The sequence below is a fragment of the Poeciliopsis prolifica genome, unplaced genomic scaffold (genome assembly GCF_027474105.1).
Source record: "Poeciliopsis prolifica strain line A6 unplaced genomic scaffold, Auburn_PproV2 SCAFFOLD014, whole genome shotgun sequence".
In the NCBI taxonomy this organism is placed as follows: Eukaryota; Metazoa; Chordata; class Actinopteri; order Cyprinodontiformes; family Poeciliidae; genus Poeciliopsis; species Poeciliopsis prolifica.
This window is the reverse complement of record NW_026562389.1, coordinates 12,687,501-12,706,958: the sequence shown is the minus strand read 5'-3', so window position 1 is coordinate 12,706,958 and position 19,458 is coordinate 12,687,501. Positions and strand designations below refer to the sequence as shown.

The 19,458-nt window shown below is 46.9% G+C and overlaps 2 protein-coding genes across 2 annotated transcripts in view; one reads left to right on the top strand and one right to left on the bottom strand.

Moving 5' to 3' along the window:
- Nucleotides 1-260: 260 nt before the first annotated feature.
- Nucleotides 261-13,014, bottom strand: qsox2 (quiescin Q6 sulfhydryl oxidase 2). Its single transcript, XM_055039891.1, has 12 exons — nucleotides 12,356-13,014; nucleotides 7,314-7,414; nucleotides 7,193-7,241; nucleotides 6,353-6,458; nucleotides 6,179-6,269; nucleotides 5,920-6,065; nucleotides 5,505-5,642; nucleotides 5,305-5,434; nucleotides 4,658-4,780; nucleotides 4,112-4,262; nucleotides 3,854-4,042; nucleotides 261-2,701 (listed from the first exon to the last, which is right to left on the bottom strand). Exons 1-12 carry the CDS (start codon nucleotides 12,588-12,590, stop codon nucleotides 2,208-2,210), a joined length of 1,953 nt encoding a protein of 650 aa, XP_054895866.1. The 5' UTR covers nucleotides 12,591-13,014; the 3' UTR covers nucleotides 261-2,207.
- A 40-nt stretch (nucleotides 13,015-13,054) lies between these two features.
- cfap77 (cilia and flagella associated protein 77) overlaps nucleotides 13,055-19,458 on the top strand; it is a 9,964-nt gene continuing 3,560 nt past the window's right edge. The window contains exons 1-3 of the mRNA XM_055039911.1: nucleotides 13,055-13,794; nucleotides 14,238-14,305; nucleotides 14,850-14,949. Coding sequence (XP_054895886.1) covers nucleotides 13,785-13,794; nucleotides 14,238-14,305; nucleotides 14,850-14,949 — 178 coding nt within the window. The 5' untranslated portion in view covers nucleotides 13,055-13,784. The remainder of the gene's footprint in view (nucleotides 13,795-14,237; nucleotides 14,306-14,849; nucleotides 14,950-19,458) is intronic.

Sequence of the window (19,458 nt, the reverse complement as noted above, 5' to 3'; positions counted from 1 at the left end):
GGTCCAGGTCGCTGTCAGGAGGTTGTGGTTCTCACCCAGTCAGGGGGAGGCTGGTTCCAGCTGCATGGTCCCCATCGGGACAGGATGGGCCCCACCAGGGCCAGAGGGCTCTGCTTTGAACAGTCTGACCAGATCCTTGATCAGTTCAGAGGATAAGAGAAAATTCAGAAGATTAAGCAGACAGGGCAGAGGGAGGAAGGAGAGAAGGAAACATGGATTAACAGGAATCCAACATGGCCGTCTTTATCCAGAACAGAAAGAGAAAAAAATTGTCTCGAAAACACATCATCAACTCAATATCTAACAAACTGATGAAATAATGTATTTCATTCAGAAATAAACCCATCCAAAAGCAAAAATATCTTCATTATGTTATAATCAAAGTGGGATTGGATTAAAATATTTATCACATTTTATCAACAAAATCAACATTTTCAATGCCAAGCCCCTCTTTGCTGCTAAATCACTGAATAAACAGCCATAACCAGAGATGTTCATAGTTTTTAATCTGTTCCTCAGGAAAAGATGAAAGCGTTTTTCTATCCGTTCATCTTTCCAGAGGTTCTCTGATCATTCATCGAGCGTCTTTAGAAATGTGGATTGCGGATGTTGAGGTTAGCTGCTACATGTTTAACATTACGATGCTATTTTAGGTTGGCAAAATTTCACTGATAGCATAATTGCTTTCAGCAGAACTTGAACACAATAATGTTTTCCAATTGGATCGTTTAGAAGCAGAAATTTACTGGGAGAAGCTGCTTCATTGTTGCTGTTAGCAAATGTGTCAGATTAATGGTCTTACTAGAAACACAAGAGAACAAAGGTTCCGCTCGGAACTGAGTGGAAAAAAAGAGTGCTTATGTTAAAAATGTAATGTATGAAAATATATGCAACTAACAAAAATTTTAATTCTGGATCTCATTAAAATAAAAGTTTGTTCAAAAGTTTGTACACGCTAATAATGGCAATGGCATTATTAGAGTATCAGTAACCCTAACCTCTAGTATTTAGATGTAAAATAACTATTTTAACTGAATGCATTATTAAGCAGTAATAAGGCATGTTTCATGGAGTATTTAGTCTATGACAGATGATCAGCAAAAGGAAAAGAAGCCAGAGGAATTTCAGTCCAACAGCAGCCATGATGGATCGACGTAAAGGTCCACAAGGGGTTCAGGTCTGGTCAAACTGCACATTTCTCATTTTATCTCCAAGCTCTGTCAGTTAAACAGTTCAGTACAATAAATAAATATAAATGTTGAACTTTGACCCGAGGCAACTTTACATCGACTCTGTTCTGAGATTTAAACATGACTTAGAGCTGCAGCAACAAGATTTATTCACACATTAACAAAGATTACAAATAATCAGAAAAACACAATCTGATTGAAACAGATTCACAGCAGGAAACACCAGGGGGAGCCACTGAGAAATATCAATGAGTAAAACACTGCAGAAATACCTGACCCAACTCAAACACGCCACCTAGAGGAGAGCAGGTCAGAAATAAACCTCAGCTGAACATTCACCGGGAGTCTATTAATATAAACAGTTTGTGAGACCTTCATGTTTGACCACCAGAGGGCGTCAGAACAGAGCAGATCGAAGCAACGTCCTCACCTGACACACTTATTCTGTTTTTCCTGCTCTGATCAGACCCTGACAAAGAACCAGTCTTAACTGGACGAGATCAAAACCACACTTAAATCCAGTTCTGGTTCTACAAACCGACCTCTTCCAACTCCTCAGTCTTCACCAGTCCCGCTGGGACCCGTCCTGCTGGGACCCGTCCACACAAGCAGCTGGGTTGTTTGGAACCCGGCTAGTTCTGTTCATCAGCAGACCTAACATTTATCACAAAGACAACTTAAACTCTGGTCCGGTTCAGATTCAGAAACTGTTTTCTCATCACGTCGCTGGTCCAGGAAAAAACAACAACACGGTTCTAGGTCTGGTCTGGTCCACGACCCGGTTCACGGTCAAAACTTTTCATAGTGTAAAATAAATGAAAACAGAAACAGGTTGAGCATCTTCCAGCACCGATGTGACCAGGTCCAGCTGACCCGGTTCTGGTACAAAATGCTGACCCGTTCAACAGATCTGTTCTGCCTGAGACGCTTCCTTTCAGAACTGCTGAGGAAAGTCAACAAGGGACAGGAAGCAGCGGTTCTGACCCAGTCAGAGTTCTAGTTCGGACCAGCTGTGGGTCAGACATAGAGCCGGGCGTGGCGCAGCTTCCACCTCCTGGACCGGACTTTGAAGAAGAAGAAGAGCAGCATGAGGAAAAGGCAGGAGCTGCCGTACAGAACCACGCAGAGGCTCATGTCCACGCTGGTGAAGCCCAGTCCCAGAATCCAGAATCCGCCCTCTCCTCGGATCAGAACCGCCTGCTCCCCCTGCCTCGGACCCGGCTGGTCGGGTTGGGGCTCCGCCTGATCCTCGCCCTTCTTCTCCTCTCCAGCAGCCGGGCGTTCCTCCTGAGGCCGGCTGGTCTGAGCCGGACCGGGCCCGGCAGAGAGGAGAGGGGGAATCAGGGAGTACCTGGGGTTCAGGTTGGAGGCGCTGTAATGGCGGCGAAGGAAGGCGAGGACGTTGGCGTGGTTCCAGACGTGGACGCCGTTGCTCTCCTCGTGGCAGGCGGGGCAGAGGGCGGGGCTTGGCCACGGCACTTTAGGGGAGACCGGGTCGTCACTTAGAGACCCTGGAGACAAGAAAGAGGAGTGTGAGATGAAGGAGGAACAAAGATGGAAACAACATGAAACCCTGGGACCCAGCAAACAAGATGGCTGACTGAGAAGCTTCCTTCCCTGACTGGAGCCAGAATCAAGATGGCCGCTTCCAAAAACTGCATCTATTTTTTGTTCAACTGTTCCATCAGCAGGAAGGAGGTCATGGGATTCTCTCTCAGGTAAAACCATCAGAACTGTCCAGGGCTGCTGGTGGAGTCCAGCCAGGTTCTGGGCTCGGCCCGATCCGCTTTACTGAGGTTCTGCTGATGATACTCAGATTGATCTACAATCCAGGTTAATCCAGCCTGTTGGTTACAGACATTAAAATGTCTGTACATTACAGCAGTGATCCTCAAGGCTCACTGTCCAACATGTTTACTGGTTTCCCTGATTCAACAAAGGCCAGAAACCCGACTGTTTCTGGACCAGAACCTCTGACCAGAACCTGATCAGTGGATTACTGATCTGATCAAGTAAAGAAGCTCTGAGTTATTTTAACCAGGATGTCATTTAAATCTCAGATTAAACCGATTTCCTTCCTTCAGAAATGACCAACATCCTGTCCAGCAGTGGATCTGATAATCTATAATCTATAATCTAATCTATGATGACGATTAGATCATCATCTGCAGCAGAAACTAAAAGCAGAGATCAGATTCTGCTGCTCAGCTTCCCTGATAATCCAGATTATAATCTCAGTCCATCACTCCAGAGCCTTTCTGGACCAGCTCCGTGACCCCTCCAGCTCCGTGACCCCTCCAGCTCCGTGACCCCTCCAGCTCCGTGACCCCTCCAGCTCCGTGACCCCTCCAGCTCAGTGACCCCTCCAGCTCCGTGACCCCTCCAGCTCCGTGACCCCTCCAGCTCCGTGACCCCTCCAGCTCCGTGACCCCTCCAGCTCCGTGACCCCTCCAGCTCAGTGACCCCTCCAGCTCCGTGACCCCTCCAGCTCCGTGACCCCTCCAGCTCAGTGACCCCTCCAGCTCCGTGACCCCTCCAGCTCCGTGAACCCTCCAGCTCCGTGACCCCTCCAGCTCCGTGACCTCCAGCTCAGTGACCCCTCCAGCTCCGTGACCCCTCCAGCTCCGTGACCCCTCCAGCTCCGTGACCCCTCCCTGGCCTACCTGCCAGCCTGGTGTTGACCCGGTTGTGCTGGTTCCACAGCCACAGTACTTGGTCCTCTCGGCTCGTCACCTGGTCCATGCTGGCGGCCGCCGCCTGCTCAAAGTGACGCCCGCACTCCTTACAGCCGAAGAACGTCCGGATGTAGCGGCGCATCACCTGCAGCACCGGCGCCGCCTCGCCCTCCAGACCTGCGTGGTGTTCACACACAGTGAGGACACACACCTGGGCTGCCGTCTCGGGGTCTCTGCATGTCGTACCTGAGCCGTCCAGCGCGGCGGGTGCGGCATCGTGCTGGACTGTTAGGACGTGGAACAGCGTCCACAGAGAACATGGGTAGCCCCGCAGCCCCGGCCTGCTGCCCTGGCAACCAACCCAGCGAAGCTCCGCCCCCAGGAACACGCCAGAGATCTGCACAGGAAACAGAAAGTCACCTCTCTGCCTGAGTTCTTGTGCTTATGCATAATGATGCCCAGATGCACCAGATCAACCCACATGTTGGGTCCTGGTGGAAAGTGAGGGCCTTCTGCTGCCCTCTACTGGTCAGCTGTACAGGTAAGGAGAATGATGCAGTCTGTTAGCATGGTTAGCATTAGCCTAGTGATTCATCCCGATAAGAACACAGGACTTTAGGCGGGAGTCTGGCCCGGCGCTCAATGGGACTTGATGGGATTCCTCATGGCGCTGCTCCAGCCTTATGTTGTGACCCGTCTGGTTAGCCAACAGCCATGTTGTAGCTCAAATGAATAACTATGGGAAAAAGGAAACAATGTGTGTGTGTGTGTGTGTGCATGTGAGAGATTCACCTTCATCTTGTTGTCCACCAGGTCCAGGACGGCCTGGTAGGGGATCTGCTGCAGCGGCAGACTGAGCAGCCAATCAGAGAGCGTCTCCATAAGCTTCACCACGGAGCCTCCGACTGGATAGAGCTACAGGAGGAAACGTTCAGCAGGGGTCGACAACCAAATACCCGTCCATATATAGGATTCTGCTGATCCAGCGGGACCAGATCCATTAAATTGATTCTGATTTATTATCTTTGCATCAGTGGTGGGAACCAATAGCAGAAAAGCTAGCTGCATGAAAGCTAAGGCTCTAATCATGGACAGTTCCACCAGTGCTAAAGCATTACCAACATGGTGGTCAGTGGAAGCTAATGCTAAGACACTAACTTGCATCATGTTGATACCATCCCTGTGTCAGTGAGGTGTGTTCATAAAAACTTCACATTTTATTCAAGCGCTTCAGAATTTACCAGGAAACATTCATTCAGGGGAAGCTAAGTACGCTACCTTGTTTGCAAAAACATATCACTAAAAATGAGCTGCGCTATTAGCAATTAGCATCAGGGTGCACAGCACACAACCTGGAGACGGTCTGTCCATTGTCATGGAGACGGCGCACCAATCACGGCAGGTCGGCCTCTAATTGAGGGTCTGCTTTCAGCTGTTACCTTGGCAAGCAGGGTGACAAAGTCCTTGAAGACCTTTAGCTCCGCCCCGTCCAGCGTACCGTGGGCAGCCAGCTCCACCCGCAGCAGGTAGTGCAGCGCCGACTCCAGGTCGGCCGTGTACACCTGGGACCTGCGGGGAGAAGCAGCGTTCAGCCGGTCCCGGCCGGCCTTCGGGTCAGAACCGCAGACTGGACCCTCACTTGTCAAAGTCCCGCCACGGTTCTGATGTCCGTTCGTCCTGCAGCGCCTCCATCTGGGCCGCCTCGGAACTGCTGCGGCGCTGCACGCCTGGGAGGCTCCGCAGCAGGGAGGAGAAGAAGAACCGGAGCGGCTTCTCGCTGCAGGGGGAAGAGGTGAGGGTCAGGTAAACGTTTCTCTGTGTCAGCTAATCGACACGTCACTAAGGCAGGACGACCCGATGACCTAAAGCATCACAGACTTCAAGAACTTTCAAAACTTTACAGGAAGTGGATTGAAACTTCAGCTGGAGGTCACGCTGCAGGTCACGCTGGAGGTCACGCTGGCTCTAGACACATTCCTGTCTGTCCTAACTGTTGGGTTAGAGCAGCTATGGCAGGTCAAAGGTCAGCCCACATTTCAGCCTCCCTCACTCACCTGTGCAGAGGGGCGTGCGAGCCGTTGGGGTGCAGCAGGTAGACAGAGGGGAAGGCAGCCATGTTCAGGACTTCCAGCAGGGGGAGGTCAGAGGTCAGAGCTCTCCTCACTTCAATGCCTGAGAACTGTAGCAGGTCCAGGATCACCTGAACCCAGGATGAGGTCAGAGTTCAGAGGTCAGGAGGAACCACAAGAACCTGCTTCCTGCCCGTCTGTTGAACCAGGAAACAGGTCAGATCTTCCTCCTCCTCTTCCTCACCTCCCGGCCAACGAACGACCCCGCCTCCTCAACGACGATGGCCGTGTAGTGATCCGACCTTTGACCCAGCAGGGGCAGCAGCTGAGCAGCGCTGGACACAGAGAGAGGTTAGCAGTGAAGCGGGCCAGAGGTCCAGGTCCAGTTCTGGTTCTGGTCCAGTTCTGGTTCTGGTACCTGTAGGGCTCCAGCAGGGGGCAGCTCTGGGGCCGGTCCGTTCTGCTGTGGTTCTGCAGGATGTTGACCATCAGCTGCCGGACGGACCGGACCTCCCGGTCCGCTCCTGGAGGAACACAGAACCGGTTCTGACAACAAGAACCCGACCAACCGGACTTCAGAAACAAAGTGGTTTCCATGGTGATTCCCTCCTTTACTGGGGAGTGGGAAGAGCCCACAGAACCACTGACCCAATTGGACAGGTTCAACAGAACATTTTTTTTAGCTAATCAGAACCAAAGCCACTGGAATGTATGCGTCTCCCTGCTCTGATTGGACAGAAACCAGGAAGTTCTCCGACAGAGGGAGATGGAACCAAACCGGTTAAACCCAGAAGGTTCTGTATGTTTAACCGGGTCAGAACCATCATCACTCTGAGCAAAATCATCCTGGGAGAAAATCTGGGATTGGATGACAATGAAATACGGATGAAAGAAAGTCCAACTGTGATCCTCCACTGGATCCGGCCCGGGATCTGCCAGCATGGATTCGACTGTCAGACTTGGATCCGTTGAGCTTCTCTGCTTGTGTTTCCCTTCCTGCCGCTCAGTGATGATGATCCTGAAATCAATTCCAATTTTCTAGAACGCTAAACGCTAGCTAAACTAAGGTGAAGCTGGACGCTAAAGCGTTCCAAACGGCTCTTCTTCCTGCTCGTGTGATCAACCATCAGAAATCTTTATTTACCGTTTTAGATTTAACAGGTTAAACAGCAACTAGTTCACTTTATTAGTTATGATAATGGTGTCCAAACGGGTCCAAACAGATTCATAAAGGATTAAAGGCCTGAATGAGTCTCACCTCTGTAGATCGTCCCTTTGTCCGCCGCTGAACTGTGAGCTGCGAAAAACTGCAGAAAAAACACAACAGGGAGTTACAGGATATGGCCAGCAGGGGGCAACAGGTAGTTCTAGACTCCTACCTTGAATGTTGGGTAGAACTTGATGCTGAACTCTTTGCAGACTTCAAAGTTTTCCTCCTGAGCGCAGTCCAACACAGCCACAGCGATGGCCTCATGCCAATCTGACAGACAGAATCAGAACCATCAGAACCAATCAGAAGGAAGATATGGTATATCACACCTTAAGACCTGGGAGAACAACCAACGCGAATGCGACGACACAATCCGGTGTTATGCCGAGAAATGCATGCCTGCCGAGAATTGCATCCCCTGTCGCGGGAGCGCGCATCGCTCTAAACTCTCGCATATTGATGAGTAAACGGGCTGAAATCCGACCGAAGAGGAAACTTTTAAAATATTGGTAACATTATAACGTTTATTAATCATGTAAGCGCTAAAATTGTGGGTTTTATTTCGCAAATTAATTGAAATAAACACTGATTTTTTCACGTTTATTGAGCCATATTTGTCGAACGTTCTTCAGTGTCTGATGAACAAGTTCTCCGCAGCTGCTTTGAAATTCCAAGATTTTTCTTTTAACACCATAATAGCTTAAAGCTTTACAAAACCGAGGCCCAATCCCAATTACGTAGAACATTTTATATTACGCTTAGCTGTCTAGTGTATTAATGTAGGGGAGATGCATTTTAATTTCTGAGCCTGCTAATATTTGCATCCCCTGTCTATTGTCCTGTTCATATGAAACTTATAGTGGTAACTCAGGGAACAAGTGTCATTATGTAGAAAAAATGTAATTTCCAAGTTAGCAGGGGATGCAATTTTTGGCAATATGGATTTTTAGCTTGCCAAAAATTGCATCCCCCCTGTTTTCATCAAATATGATCCAATTGAGATGAAACTCATACCAGCAGTTCTTACAACTACTCTGGTCATGTAGGACAAGTTATTTCACTCTTAACTCTTTATTTTTCAGAGTTAGCAGGGGATGCAATTTTTGGCAATATGAATTTTCAGGTTGCCAAAAATTGCATCCCCTCTATTTTCATCAAATATTTTCAGAATGATATTAAACTAATACCAGTAGTTCAAAGAACTACTCTGGTCATGTAGGACAAGTTATTTCACTCTTAACTCTTTATTTTTCAGAGTTAGCAGGGGATGCAATTTTTGGCAATATGAATTTTCAGGTTGCCAAAAATTGCATCCCCCCTGTTTTCATCAAATATGATCCAATTGAGATGAAACTCATACCAGCAGTTCTTAGAGCTACTCTGGTGATGTAGAAAAAGTTATTTCACTCTCAACTCTGTGTTTCTCCAAGTTAGCAGGGGGATGCATTTTCCGGCAATGTGGAATTTTCAGGTTGCCAAAAATTGCATCCCCTCTACTTTCATCAAATATGATCCAATTGAGATGAAACTCATACCAGCAGTTCTTAGAGCTACTCTGGTGATGTAGAAAAAGTTATTTCACTCTCAACTCTGTGTTTCTCCAAGTTAGCAGGGGGATGCATTTTCCGGCAATATGGATTTTGCTCCTGCCAAAATTTGCATGTCCTCTCTATTTTTCTCAAATGTTATGCTAATAACATGGAACTCATAGCAGAAGCTCATACAACTATTCTTCTTATGCAGAAGATGTTATTCCACTCTTAATTTTTTATTTGTACACGTTAGCAGGGGGATGCGTTTTATGGCACAGCCTATTATCAACCTGCCAAAATATGCTTTCCCTCTCCTTTTTCCTCAAATGTTATCTATTGATATGAAACTCATACCAGCAATTGAGGGAACAAATGTGATTATATAGAAAAAGCTATTTCACTCATAACTTTTGTTTTTTTAAGCTTGGGGGGATGCATTTTTTGGCAGCAAATTATGAGCTGCCGATATTTGCATGCCCTTTTTTTCAGCTCAAAAGTGTCATACAGATTTGAAAGTCACTCTAGTAGCTCAGAGCATACGTGTCATTGTCTAGAACATTTCATATAACACATTACTATCCTAATTCTCCAAATTGCAGGACATGCATTTTCTGACAATTTTCATTTTGAGCACATTCTCAGATGCATTCAATAATATTTGATGACAATAGCGGGGATGCAGATTTTGGCAACCTGAAATTCCACATTGCCTGAAAATGCATCCCCCTGTTAACTTGGAGAAACACAGAGTTGAGAGTGAAATAACTTTTTCTACATCACCAGAGTAGCTCTAAGAACTGCTGGTATGAGTTTCATCTCAATTGGATCATATTTGATGAAAACAGGGGGGATGCAATTTTTGGCAAGCTGAAAATCCATATTGCCAAAAATTGCACCCTGCTAAACTCTGAAAAATAATGAGTTAAGAGTGAAATATGTTTTTCTACATGACCAGAGTAGTTCAATGAACTACTGGAATTAATTTAATATCATTTCGAAAATATTTCATGAAAACAGGGGGGGATGCAAATTTTGGCAAGCTAGAAATCCATATTGCCAAAAGTTGCACCCCTGCTAACTCTGAGAAATAAAGAGTTAAGAGTGAAATAACTTGTCCTACATGACCAGAGTAGTTGTAAGAACTGCTGGTATGAGTTTCACTCAATTGGATCATATTTGATGAAAACAGGGGGGATGCAAATTTTGGCAAGCTAGAAATCCATATTGCCAAAAATTGCATCCCCTGCTAACTTGGAAATTACATTTTTTCTACATAATGACACTTGTTCCCTGAGTTACCACTATAAGTTTCATATGAACAGGACAATAGACACGGGATGCAAATATTAGCAGGCTCAGAAATTAAAATGCATCTCCCCTACATTAATACACTAGACAGCTAAGCGTGATATAAAATGTTCTACGTAATTGGGATTGGGCCTCGGTTTTGTAAAGTTTTAAGCTATTATGGTGTTAAAAGAAAAATCTTGGAATTTCAAAGCAGCTGCGGAGAACTTGTTCATCAGACACTGAAGAACGTTCGACAAATATGGCTCAATAAACGTAAAAAAAATCAGTGTTTATTTCAATTAATTTGCGAAATAAAACCCACAATTTTAGCGCTTACATGATTAATAAACGTGATAATGTTACTAATATCTTTAAAAGTTTCCTCTTCGGTCGGATTTCAGCCCGTTTACTCATCAATATGCGAGAGTTTAGAGCGATGCGCGCTCCCGCGACAGGGGATGCAATTCTCGGCAGGCATGCATTTCTTGGCATAACACCGGGATATTTAGGGGAGTACTGCGGGATACGGGGGTAAAAACGGTAGATTCTCGGCCAAAACGGGAGACTTGACAGGTATGAGAAACCCCAACACTAACATATCAGATCTGAATTTCCTCTTCATCATTTCACACATCATATCTTTAGAGGTGTGCTGATCAATCGGACACCACTCATAATCAGCCGATTTGTGTCGAAAAGTGTCCAATCAGTGATTGGCGATCACGGTCTCTTGTTGTCGATCACCAAAGCCGATCACATGTATCTCATGTGATTGGCAGAGCGAGCATTAACCAGCTAGCCAATCAGAGGCAGCGTTAACCAGCTAGCCAATCAGAGGCAGCGTTAAACAGCTAGCCAATCAGAGGCAGCGTTAACCAGCTAGCCAATCAGAGGCAGCGTTAACCAGCTAGCCAATCAGAGGCAGCGTTAACCAGCTAGCCAATCAGAGGCAGCGTTAAACAGCTAGCCAATCAGAGGCAGCGTTAAACAGCTAGCCAATCAGAGGCAGCGTTAACCAGCTAGCCAATCAGAGGCAGCGTTAACCAGCTAGCCAATCAGAGGCAGCGTTAACCAGCTAGCCAGGCTCTCAGGAAGTTTTAATTCAGTAACTTAGGATTATTTATTTTAATTAACCTCCATTTGACTTTAATCAACGTTTAATGTTTTTCTTGACTTTATTTGATATTTGTGCTTTGAGTTTTATTTGACTCATGAATAATTTATGGCTGAGAGCCTTACTGTAAAATATTATTTCACTCCTTTTCACTTCTGCTTTATTCTACCAGAAAGTTATGGAGTTTAAATTCCCGACCAGAACCAGAGCCTCTGTGTTCCTCTTCACACTGTTGGAGTTTATCCATTCTCTGTTTAGGATTGTAATGTTGATGAGTCAGCCAGTTGAATTCATGAATCCAATTTATTCAGACCAAAATGCAGCGCTGGTCCATCAGCGCATCCTCTAAGCTCCGCCCCAAACAGGACGTTCCCTGGCGCGTCACTTCCTTTCACCTGAACTTTGTATAGTGCGTGTCTATCAGAGAAAGAGGAAAACACAACCAGGAAGACCACATTGTTCAGCAGATGGCTTGGTCTCTGTGCTGACCTCTGACCCCGACACTAGGTCTAACCTGTGTGTGTGTGTTTCTAATGTTGTGAGGACCCGGTTCCCACGGCGGGGCCTCCGGTTCCCACGGCGGGGCCTCCGGTTCCCACGGCGGGGCCTCCGGTTCCCACGGCGGGGCCTCCGGTTCCCACAGCGGGGCCTCTGCCCTTGTTTATTTATTTAACAATTTTGTAATTGCTTCATTTTTAAACAGCAGCTGCCGATAAAACTTAATGTTACAACCTCAACATGATTACCTGAGTTATTTTACCGAGGAATCGATCAGAAATCGATCAGGAAATGAACGGACCGCCTCTCTAGCTGCAGTGCGCACTCCCGACACAGGGGGGCAGAATTTCGCACAAGAAACTCTGAGCACCTGTTAGCTCACCGGAGCTAGCTAACAGCTAGTTAAGGCTGACTTTCCTCCCAGCTGGTCACCGTCACCAGCGGCGGGTTAACCAACACTGGTCACGTGGTTAGCATCAGCTAAAACTGTTCCTATCAGAAGAACTTTAGTTTTAAGCTCTGTGCGCCAGTAAAAACCAAACAGCCGCTGTTTGAAGCCAGCTGGACAAACGCAGAATATTATTTGAAATTATCGTTAAATTTAAATTAAAAGATGCCGAACTGGTCCGCACCTGCTTCTCAGTTCGGGTCTGGACCGGTTCGCGACTTAACGCCTGCTGCTGTTTCCACGATTAACGGGAAGTTTATGAGGCAATTCTGAATGGAGTCTGGTGCAGCTGCTCCCAACGGAAGACCAGACCGACCCCGAACCGGTACCTTTCACGTCCTGAGCCAGAGCCTTCCATGTGCTGGAGTACTGGATGCAATGTCCGCACCAGGAGGAGTAGAACTGGACCAGCCAGGCCGAGGAGGAGTTGGTGACGGTGGGCTTCAGGCTGCCGCTGCCCAGGATCACCAGCGGGTCTTCCTCCGAGTAGAGCCGTCCAGAGCCGCCCGCAGGGCCGCCGCACAGCCACAGGAGCCCCGCCGCCTGGAGCCACAACCGGAACATCTCTGTTGGGCTTTCAGGGATCCGGAAAGTTTTTGAACAGAACCGGTTGCAGAAGCTGGGGAGACATGAGCGCAACGTCGCTTCTGAAGCTGCAGAGAGGGGCAGAGGTCTCACTCTGATCTGTTTCCTGGAGACGAAACAGCCTCGAATTGCAGCAGAGCGATAAAGCGATAAATCTTTGATCAATATCTGAGTTAAATAAAAGCTAGACTGATTAAACTCCTCTGGTTGCCACGGTGATAGCTATGTCTAGAACCTCGGTAAGGTAGAATCTCATTTACAAGCTGTGCAGTAGCTCAGTTGGCGTCACCGTTGCCTTGCATCAAGAAGATCCTGGGTTCGATTCCCGGCGCGGGGTCTTCCTGCTTGGCTTCCTCCCAACTCATGAATTGATCCGAGAATCCCGAACTCAGGTTGAGTTCTGATTGAACATCAGACCTCAAGATCTCGCGATTCTTGAGGGCTTTCTGCTAGTTTCATCTTAAAATCGTTCATTTGTCTCAATAAACGATCTTTTTCATGTGACGTAAAGCTGATGTATCAGGTGTGTTGCGTTCACGGAACTCGGAACTTGTTCGTTCGGAAACCTGCTGGGTCGGAGTTTTCGGTGGTTCGGGCGGTTCTGGTGGCGACAGAACTTAAACATAAATAAATTGAGCTGAATGCGGAAGGAGAGTCACCAGGAAGTGAGGTTCTCTCTTCCTCTGAGCTTAAAGGTCAAATCTACACACGATGCTTCATCACTGCGGTCTTAATTTGATCTCATCAGTGTTGTTTTTTCCGAGTTTCTGAATGCGGCAGAGCGAGCTGCCGCCCCCTGGAGGCTGGAAGAGGGAAGCGCGCAGGTGTCGCTCCAGGTCCAGTCGGTTCTGAAGCTGCTTTCTTCTGACGCCACGTTAAAAATGTTTTCAAAGTGAATTAGTTATATTTAAATAAGCGCTTCAACTTTATTCCACTGTAATGATTTAAGAATTGAAATTCACACTGGTACCGAGTTCAGTCGGTTTTGAAAGTTTCTTTATTTTCTGCTGCGTTTATCTTGTTGAATTGCAGCTTTTTGTGCACTGTGTGTTTATCAGATATTTTTTGGATATTTTTTGAATCTGAAATGAAGATTTTTTAAAAACACGTTCGGCGTGGCGTTACCATGACAACCATCCAACTAACGACGGCAGTCGCAGGGACGAAGCTCAGATGAACTCAAGTGAGTTTTATTGTCTGATCCTCAGCAGTTTTTCACTTTCTTCATTGTCGTCAATTACACAAGAACACATCTATGTAACTCATCCATTATTGATTCTAGCTGCAGTTTATATTCATAAACGCAAATGTGCGTTTATGAGGCCCGGATCTCAGCAGGTTTATGTGCAGAAACCGCAGCAGCTTTTCCCTTTGCAGCATCGTTTCATTCCCAAAGTCTCTTCTGATGTTTTCACCCAACAACAATAATAATAATAATAATCATAACTACAGTGAGCTTCCGGCTGTTTCAGCAGTTTCTACCTGCAGACAGGGTTCGGTTCGGTTCGGTCCTCTCTGGACCGAACCTCTAGAACCGGCGTGGGGCTCCTTTGCGTATCATCATCATCATGAATATTAATAATAATAGTGTTTCACTGCAATCTGCTTCCGGCTCTGACGTCACAGGTATGATTGCATCACCGCGGCTGGGCGTCTTCAGAGAGTCGATGCTGCGGGACCCGCTGCTGATCAAGGTAGGGATCAGGCAGTACATTATGACCACCTGAGGGATTCCAAGCTGTCAGTGGGCGGGGCTTACCAGGTCTTCAATGTTGGACCTGAACTAAAGGAACCAGGAACAAACGGGTCGCCCAACCGGGTCAGAACATCTCCAGTTGAACCCAGTTCTGATTCTGCAGTGCTGACTAAGGTATCATCAGAACTGGACTGGTGGTCTCAGTCCATCTACCTGACGGGTGGACCCGCCGGGTTTCATGTCCCGAGAGAACTCCCAGAACCAGAACCGTCTCTGAGAGCGGCCATGAGAAGGCAGAAAACCCAGAAGCCTGTGAGCCGGAGGCACCGCTGGGCAGACTGATGGGGTCGCTCTGTGCCAGCCGACCTTTCTACAGCATGAAACCAGAGAATGGTTCCGTTCTAACCGGACCCAGTTCCCCTCGGCCCGCTGTCCGGCTGACCCCAGAACCAGCTGGCTGAGCAGAACCACTCACTCTGTATGATAAAAAGGTCAAAGTTCATTCAACTGTGGTGGTAAGGAGCGCTGCGTTCTGTGTGCAGGCTCCGCTGGGGAGGGCCCGGTCCAGGGGCCTCAACATTCCGGGTCCAGATTTCACCTATGGAGCCAGCACCATGATGAAAGACGGAAGTGTGGCTGAAGGTAAGCCCCGCCCCCTGCTGACACCTGTGTGTCTCCAGTGTGTGTGTTCAGTGTGTGTTCAGTGTGTGTGGTTAGTGTGTGTGTTCAGTGTGTGTGGTTAGTGTGTGTGTTCAGTGTGTGTGTTCAGTGTGTGTTCAGTGTGTGTGGTTAGTGTGTGTGTTCAGTGTGTGTGTTCAGTGTGTGTTCAGTGTGTGTGTTCAGTGTGTGTGTTCAGTGTGTGTGGTTAGTGTGTGTTCAGTGTGTGTGTTCAGTGTGTGTGGTTAGTGTGTGTGTTCAGTGTGTGTTCAGTGTGTGTTCAGTGTGTGTGTTCAGTGTGTGTTCAGTGTGTGTTCAGTGTGTTCAGTGTGTGTGTTCAGTGTGTGTTCAGTGTGTGTTCAGTGTGTGTTCAGTGTGTGTTCAGTGTGTGTTCAGTGTGTGTTCAGTGTGTGTGTTCAGTGTGTGTTCAGTGTGTGTGTTCAGTGTGTGTTCAGTTTGTGTTCAGTGTGTTCAGTGTGTGTTCAGTGTGTGTTCAGTGTGTGTTCAGTTTGTGTTCAGTGTGTGTTCAGTGTGTGTTCAGTGTGTGTGTTCAGTGTGTGTTCAGTTTGTGTTCAGTGTGTGTTCAGTGTGTGTTCAGTGTGTGTTCAGTGTGTGTGTTCAGTGTGTGTGTTCAGTGTGTGTTCAGTGTGTGTGTTCAGTGTGTGTGTTCAGTGTGTGTTCAGTGTGTGTTCAGTGTGTGTTCAGTGTGTGTGTTCAGTGTGTGTTCAGTGTGTGTGTTCAGTGTGTGTCCAGTGTGTGTCCAGTGTGTGTTCAGTGTGTGTTCAGTGTGTGTGTTCAGTGTGTATTCAGTGTGTGTGTTCAGTGTGTGTGTTCAGTGTGTGTTCAGTGTGTGTTCAGTGTGTGTGTTCAGTGTGTGTTCAGTGTGTGTTCAGTGTGTGTGTTCAGTGTGTGTGTTCAGTGTGTGTTCAGTGTGTGTTCAGTTTGTGTTCAGTGTGTGTGTTCAGTGTGTTCAGTGTGTGTTCAGTGTGTGTTCAGTGTGTGTGTTCAGTGTGTGTGTTCAGTGTGTGTTCAGTGTGTGTGTTCAGTGTGTGTTCAGTGTGTGTTCAGTGTGTGTTCAGTGTGTGTTCAGTGTGTGTGTTCAGTGTGTTCAGTGTGTGTTCAGTGTGTGTGTTCAGTGTGTGTCCAGTGTGTTCAGTGTGTGTTCAGTGTGTGTGTTCAGTGTGTGTGTTCAGTGTGTGTTCAGTGTGTGTGTTCAGTGTGTGTTCAGTGTGTGTTCAGTGTGTGTTCAGTGTGTGTTCAGTGTGTTCAGTGTGTGTTCAGTTTGTGTTCAGTGTGTGTGTTCAGTGTGTGTTCAGTGTGTGTTCAGTGTGTGTTCAGTGTGTGTGTTCAGTGTGTGTTCAGTGTGTGTTCAGTGTGTGTGTTCAGTGTGTGTGTTCAGTGTGTGTTCAGTGTGTGTTCAGTGTGTGTTCAGTGTGTGTGTTCAGTGTGTGTTCAGTGTGTGTGTTCAGTGTGTGTGTTCAGTGTGTGTCCAGTGTGTGTTCAGTGTGTGTTCAGTGTGTGTGTTCAGTGTGTGTTCAGTGTGTGTTCAGTGTGTGTGTTCAGTGTGTGTCAGTGTGTGTGTTCAGTGTGTGTGTTCAGTGTGTGTTCAGTGTGTGTGTTCAGTGTGTGTTCAGTGTGTGTGTTCAGTGTGTGTTCAGTGTGTGTGTTCAGTGTGTGTTCAGTGTGTGTGTTCAGTGTGTGTTCAGTGTGTGTGTTCAGTGTGTGTGTTCAGTGTGTGTGTTCAGTGTGTGTGTTCAGTGTGTGTTCAGTGTGTGTGTTCAGTGTGTGTTCAGTGTGTGTTCAGTGTGTGTGTTCAGTGTGTGTTCAGTGTGTGTGTTCAGTGTGTGTTCAGTGTGTGTTCATTGTGTGTGTTCAGTGTGTGTGTTCAGTGTGTGTTCAGTGTGTGTGTTCAGTGTGTGTGTTCAGTGTGTGTGTTCAGTGTGTGTTCATTGTGTGTGTTCATTGTGTGTGTTCAGTGTGTTCATTGTGTGTGTTCATTGTGTGTGTTCAGTGTGTGTTCAGTGTGTGTGTTCATTGTGTGTGTTCAGTGTGTGTTCAGTGTGTGTCCACTGTGTGTTCAGTGTGTGTTCAGTGTGTGTTCAGTGTGTGTGTTCAGTGTGTGTGTTCAGTGTGTGTTCAGTGTGTGTGTTCAGTGTGTGTTCAGTGTGTGTTCAGTGTGTGTGTTCAGTGTGTGTTCATTGTGTGTGTTCAGTGTGTGTGTTCAGTGTGTGTTCAGTGTGTGTTCAGTGTGTGTGTTCAGTGTGTGTGTTCAGTGTGTATTCAGTGTGTGTTCAGTGTGTGTTCAGTGTGTGTGTTCAGTGTGTGTTCAGTGTGTGTGTTCAGTGTGTATTCAGTGTGTGTTCAGTGTGTGTTCAGTGTGTGTGTTCAGTGTGTGTGTTCAGTGTGTGTTCAGTGTGTGTGTTCAGTGTGTGTTCAGTGTGTGTGTTCAGTGTGTGTGTTCAGTGTGTGTTCAGTGTGTGTTCAGTGTGTGTGTTCAGTGTGTGTTCAGTGTGTGTGTTCAGTGTGTGTGTTCAGTGTGTGTTCAGTGTGTGTTCAGTGTGTTCAGTGTGTGTTCAGTGTGTGTGTTCAGTGTGTATTCAGTGTGTGTTCAGTGTGTGTTCAGTGTGTGTGTTCAGTGTGTGTGTTCAGTGTGTGTTCAGTGTGTGTGTTCAGTGTGTGTTCAGTGTGTGTGTTCAGTGTGTGTTCAGTGTGTGTTCAGTGTGTGTGTTCAGTGTGTGTTCAGTGTGTGTGTTCAGTGTGTGTTCAGTGTGTGTGTTCAGTGTGTGTTCAGTGTGTGTGTTCAGTGTGTGTTCAGTGTGTGTTCAGTGTGTGTTCAGTGTGTGTGTTCAGTGTGTGTTCATTGTGTGTGTTCATTGTGTGTGTTCAGTGTGTGTGTTCAGTGTGTGTTCAGTGTGTATTCAGTGTGTGTTCAGTGTGTGTGTTCAGTGTGTGTTCAGTGTGTGTGTTCAGTGTGTGTTCAGTGTGTATTCAGTGTGTGTTCAGTGTGTGTTCAGTGTGTGTGTTCAGTGTGTGTGTTCAGTGTGTGTTCAGTGTGTATTCAGTGTGTGTTCAGTGTGTGTTCAGTGTGTGTGTTCAGTGTGTGTGTTCAGTGTGTGTGTTCAGTGTGTGTTCAGTGTGTGTTCAGTGTGTATTCAGTGTGTGTTCAGTGTGTGTTCAGTGTGTGTGTTCAGTGTGTGTTCAGTGTGTGTGTTCAGTGTGTGTTCAGTGTGTGTGTTCAGTGTGTGTTCAGTGTGTGTTCAGTGTGTGTGTTCAGTGTGTGTTCATTGTGTGTGTTCATTGTGTGTGTTCAGTGTGTGTTCAGTGTGTGTGTTCAGTGTGTGTTCATTGTGTGTGTTCAGTGTGTGTTCAGTGTGTGTGTTCAGTGTGTGTTCAGTGTGTGTTCAGTGTGTGTGTTCAGTGTGTGTTCAGTGTGTGTGTTCAGTGTGTGTTCAGTGTGTGTGTTCAGTGTGTGTGTTCAGTGTGTGTTCAGTGTGTGTGTTCAGTGTGTGTTCAGTGTGTGTTCAGTGTGTGTGTTCAGTGTGTGTTCAGTGTGTGTGTTCAGTGTGTGTTCAGTGTGTGTGTTCAGTGTGTGTGTTCAGTGTGTGTTCAGTGTGTGTGTTCAGTGTGTATTCAGTGTGTGTTCAGTGTGTGTTCAGTGTGTGTTCAGTGTGTGTGTTCAGTGTGTGTTCAGTGTGTGTGTTCAGTGTGTGTGTCCAGTGTGTGTGCAGTGTGTGTTCAGTGTGTGTGTTCAGTGTGTTCAGTGTGTGTGTTCAGTGTGTGTTCAGTGTGTGTTCAGTGTGTGTTCAGTGTGTGTGTGTTCAGTGTGTGTTCAGTGTGTGTTCAGTGTGTGTGTTCATTGTGTGTGTTCAGTGTGTGTTCAGTGTGTGTCCATTGTGTGTTCAGTGTGTGTTCAGTGTGTGTTCAGTGTGTGTGTTCAGTGTGTGTGTTCAGTGTGTGTTCAGTGTGTGTTCAGTGTGTGTTCAGTGTGTGTGTTCAGTGTGTGTTCATTGTGTGTTCATTGTGTGTGTTCAGTGTGTGTTTCAGTGTGTGTGTTCAGTGTGTGTTCAGTGTGTGTTCAGTGTGTGTGTTCAGTGTGTGTTCATTGTGTGTGTTCAGTGTGTGTGTTCAGTGTGTGTTCAGTGTGTGTTCAGTCTGTGTGTTCAGTGTGTGTTCAGTGTGTGTTCAGTGTGTGTGTTCAGTGTGTATTCAGTGTGTGTTCAGTGTGTGTTCAGTGTGTGTGTTCAGTGTGTGTGTTCAGTGTGTGTTCAGTGTGTGTGTTCAGTGTGTATTCAGTGTGTGTTCAGTGTGTATTCAGTGTGTGTTCAGTGTGTGTTCAGTGTGTGTTCAGTGTGTTCAGTGTGTGTGTTCAGTGTGTGTTCAGTGTGTGTGTTCAGTGTGTGTTCAGTGTGTGTCCAGTGTGTGTCCAGTGTGTGTTCAGTGTGTGTTCAGTGTGTGTGTTCAGTGTGTGTGTTCAGTGTGTGTTCAGTGTGTGTG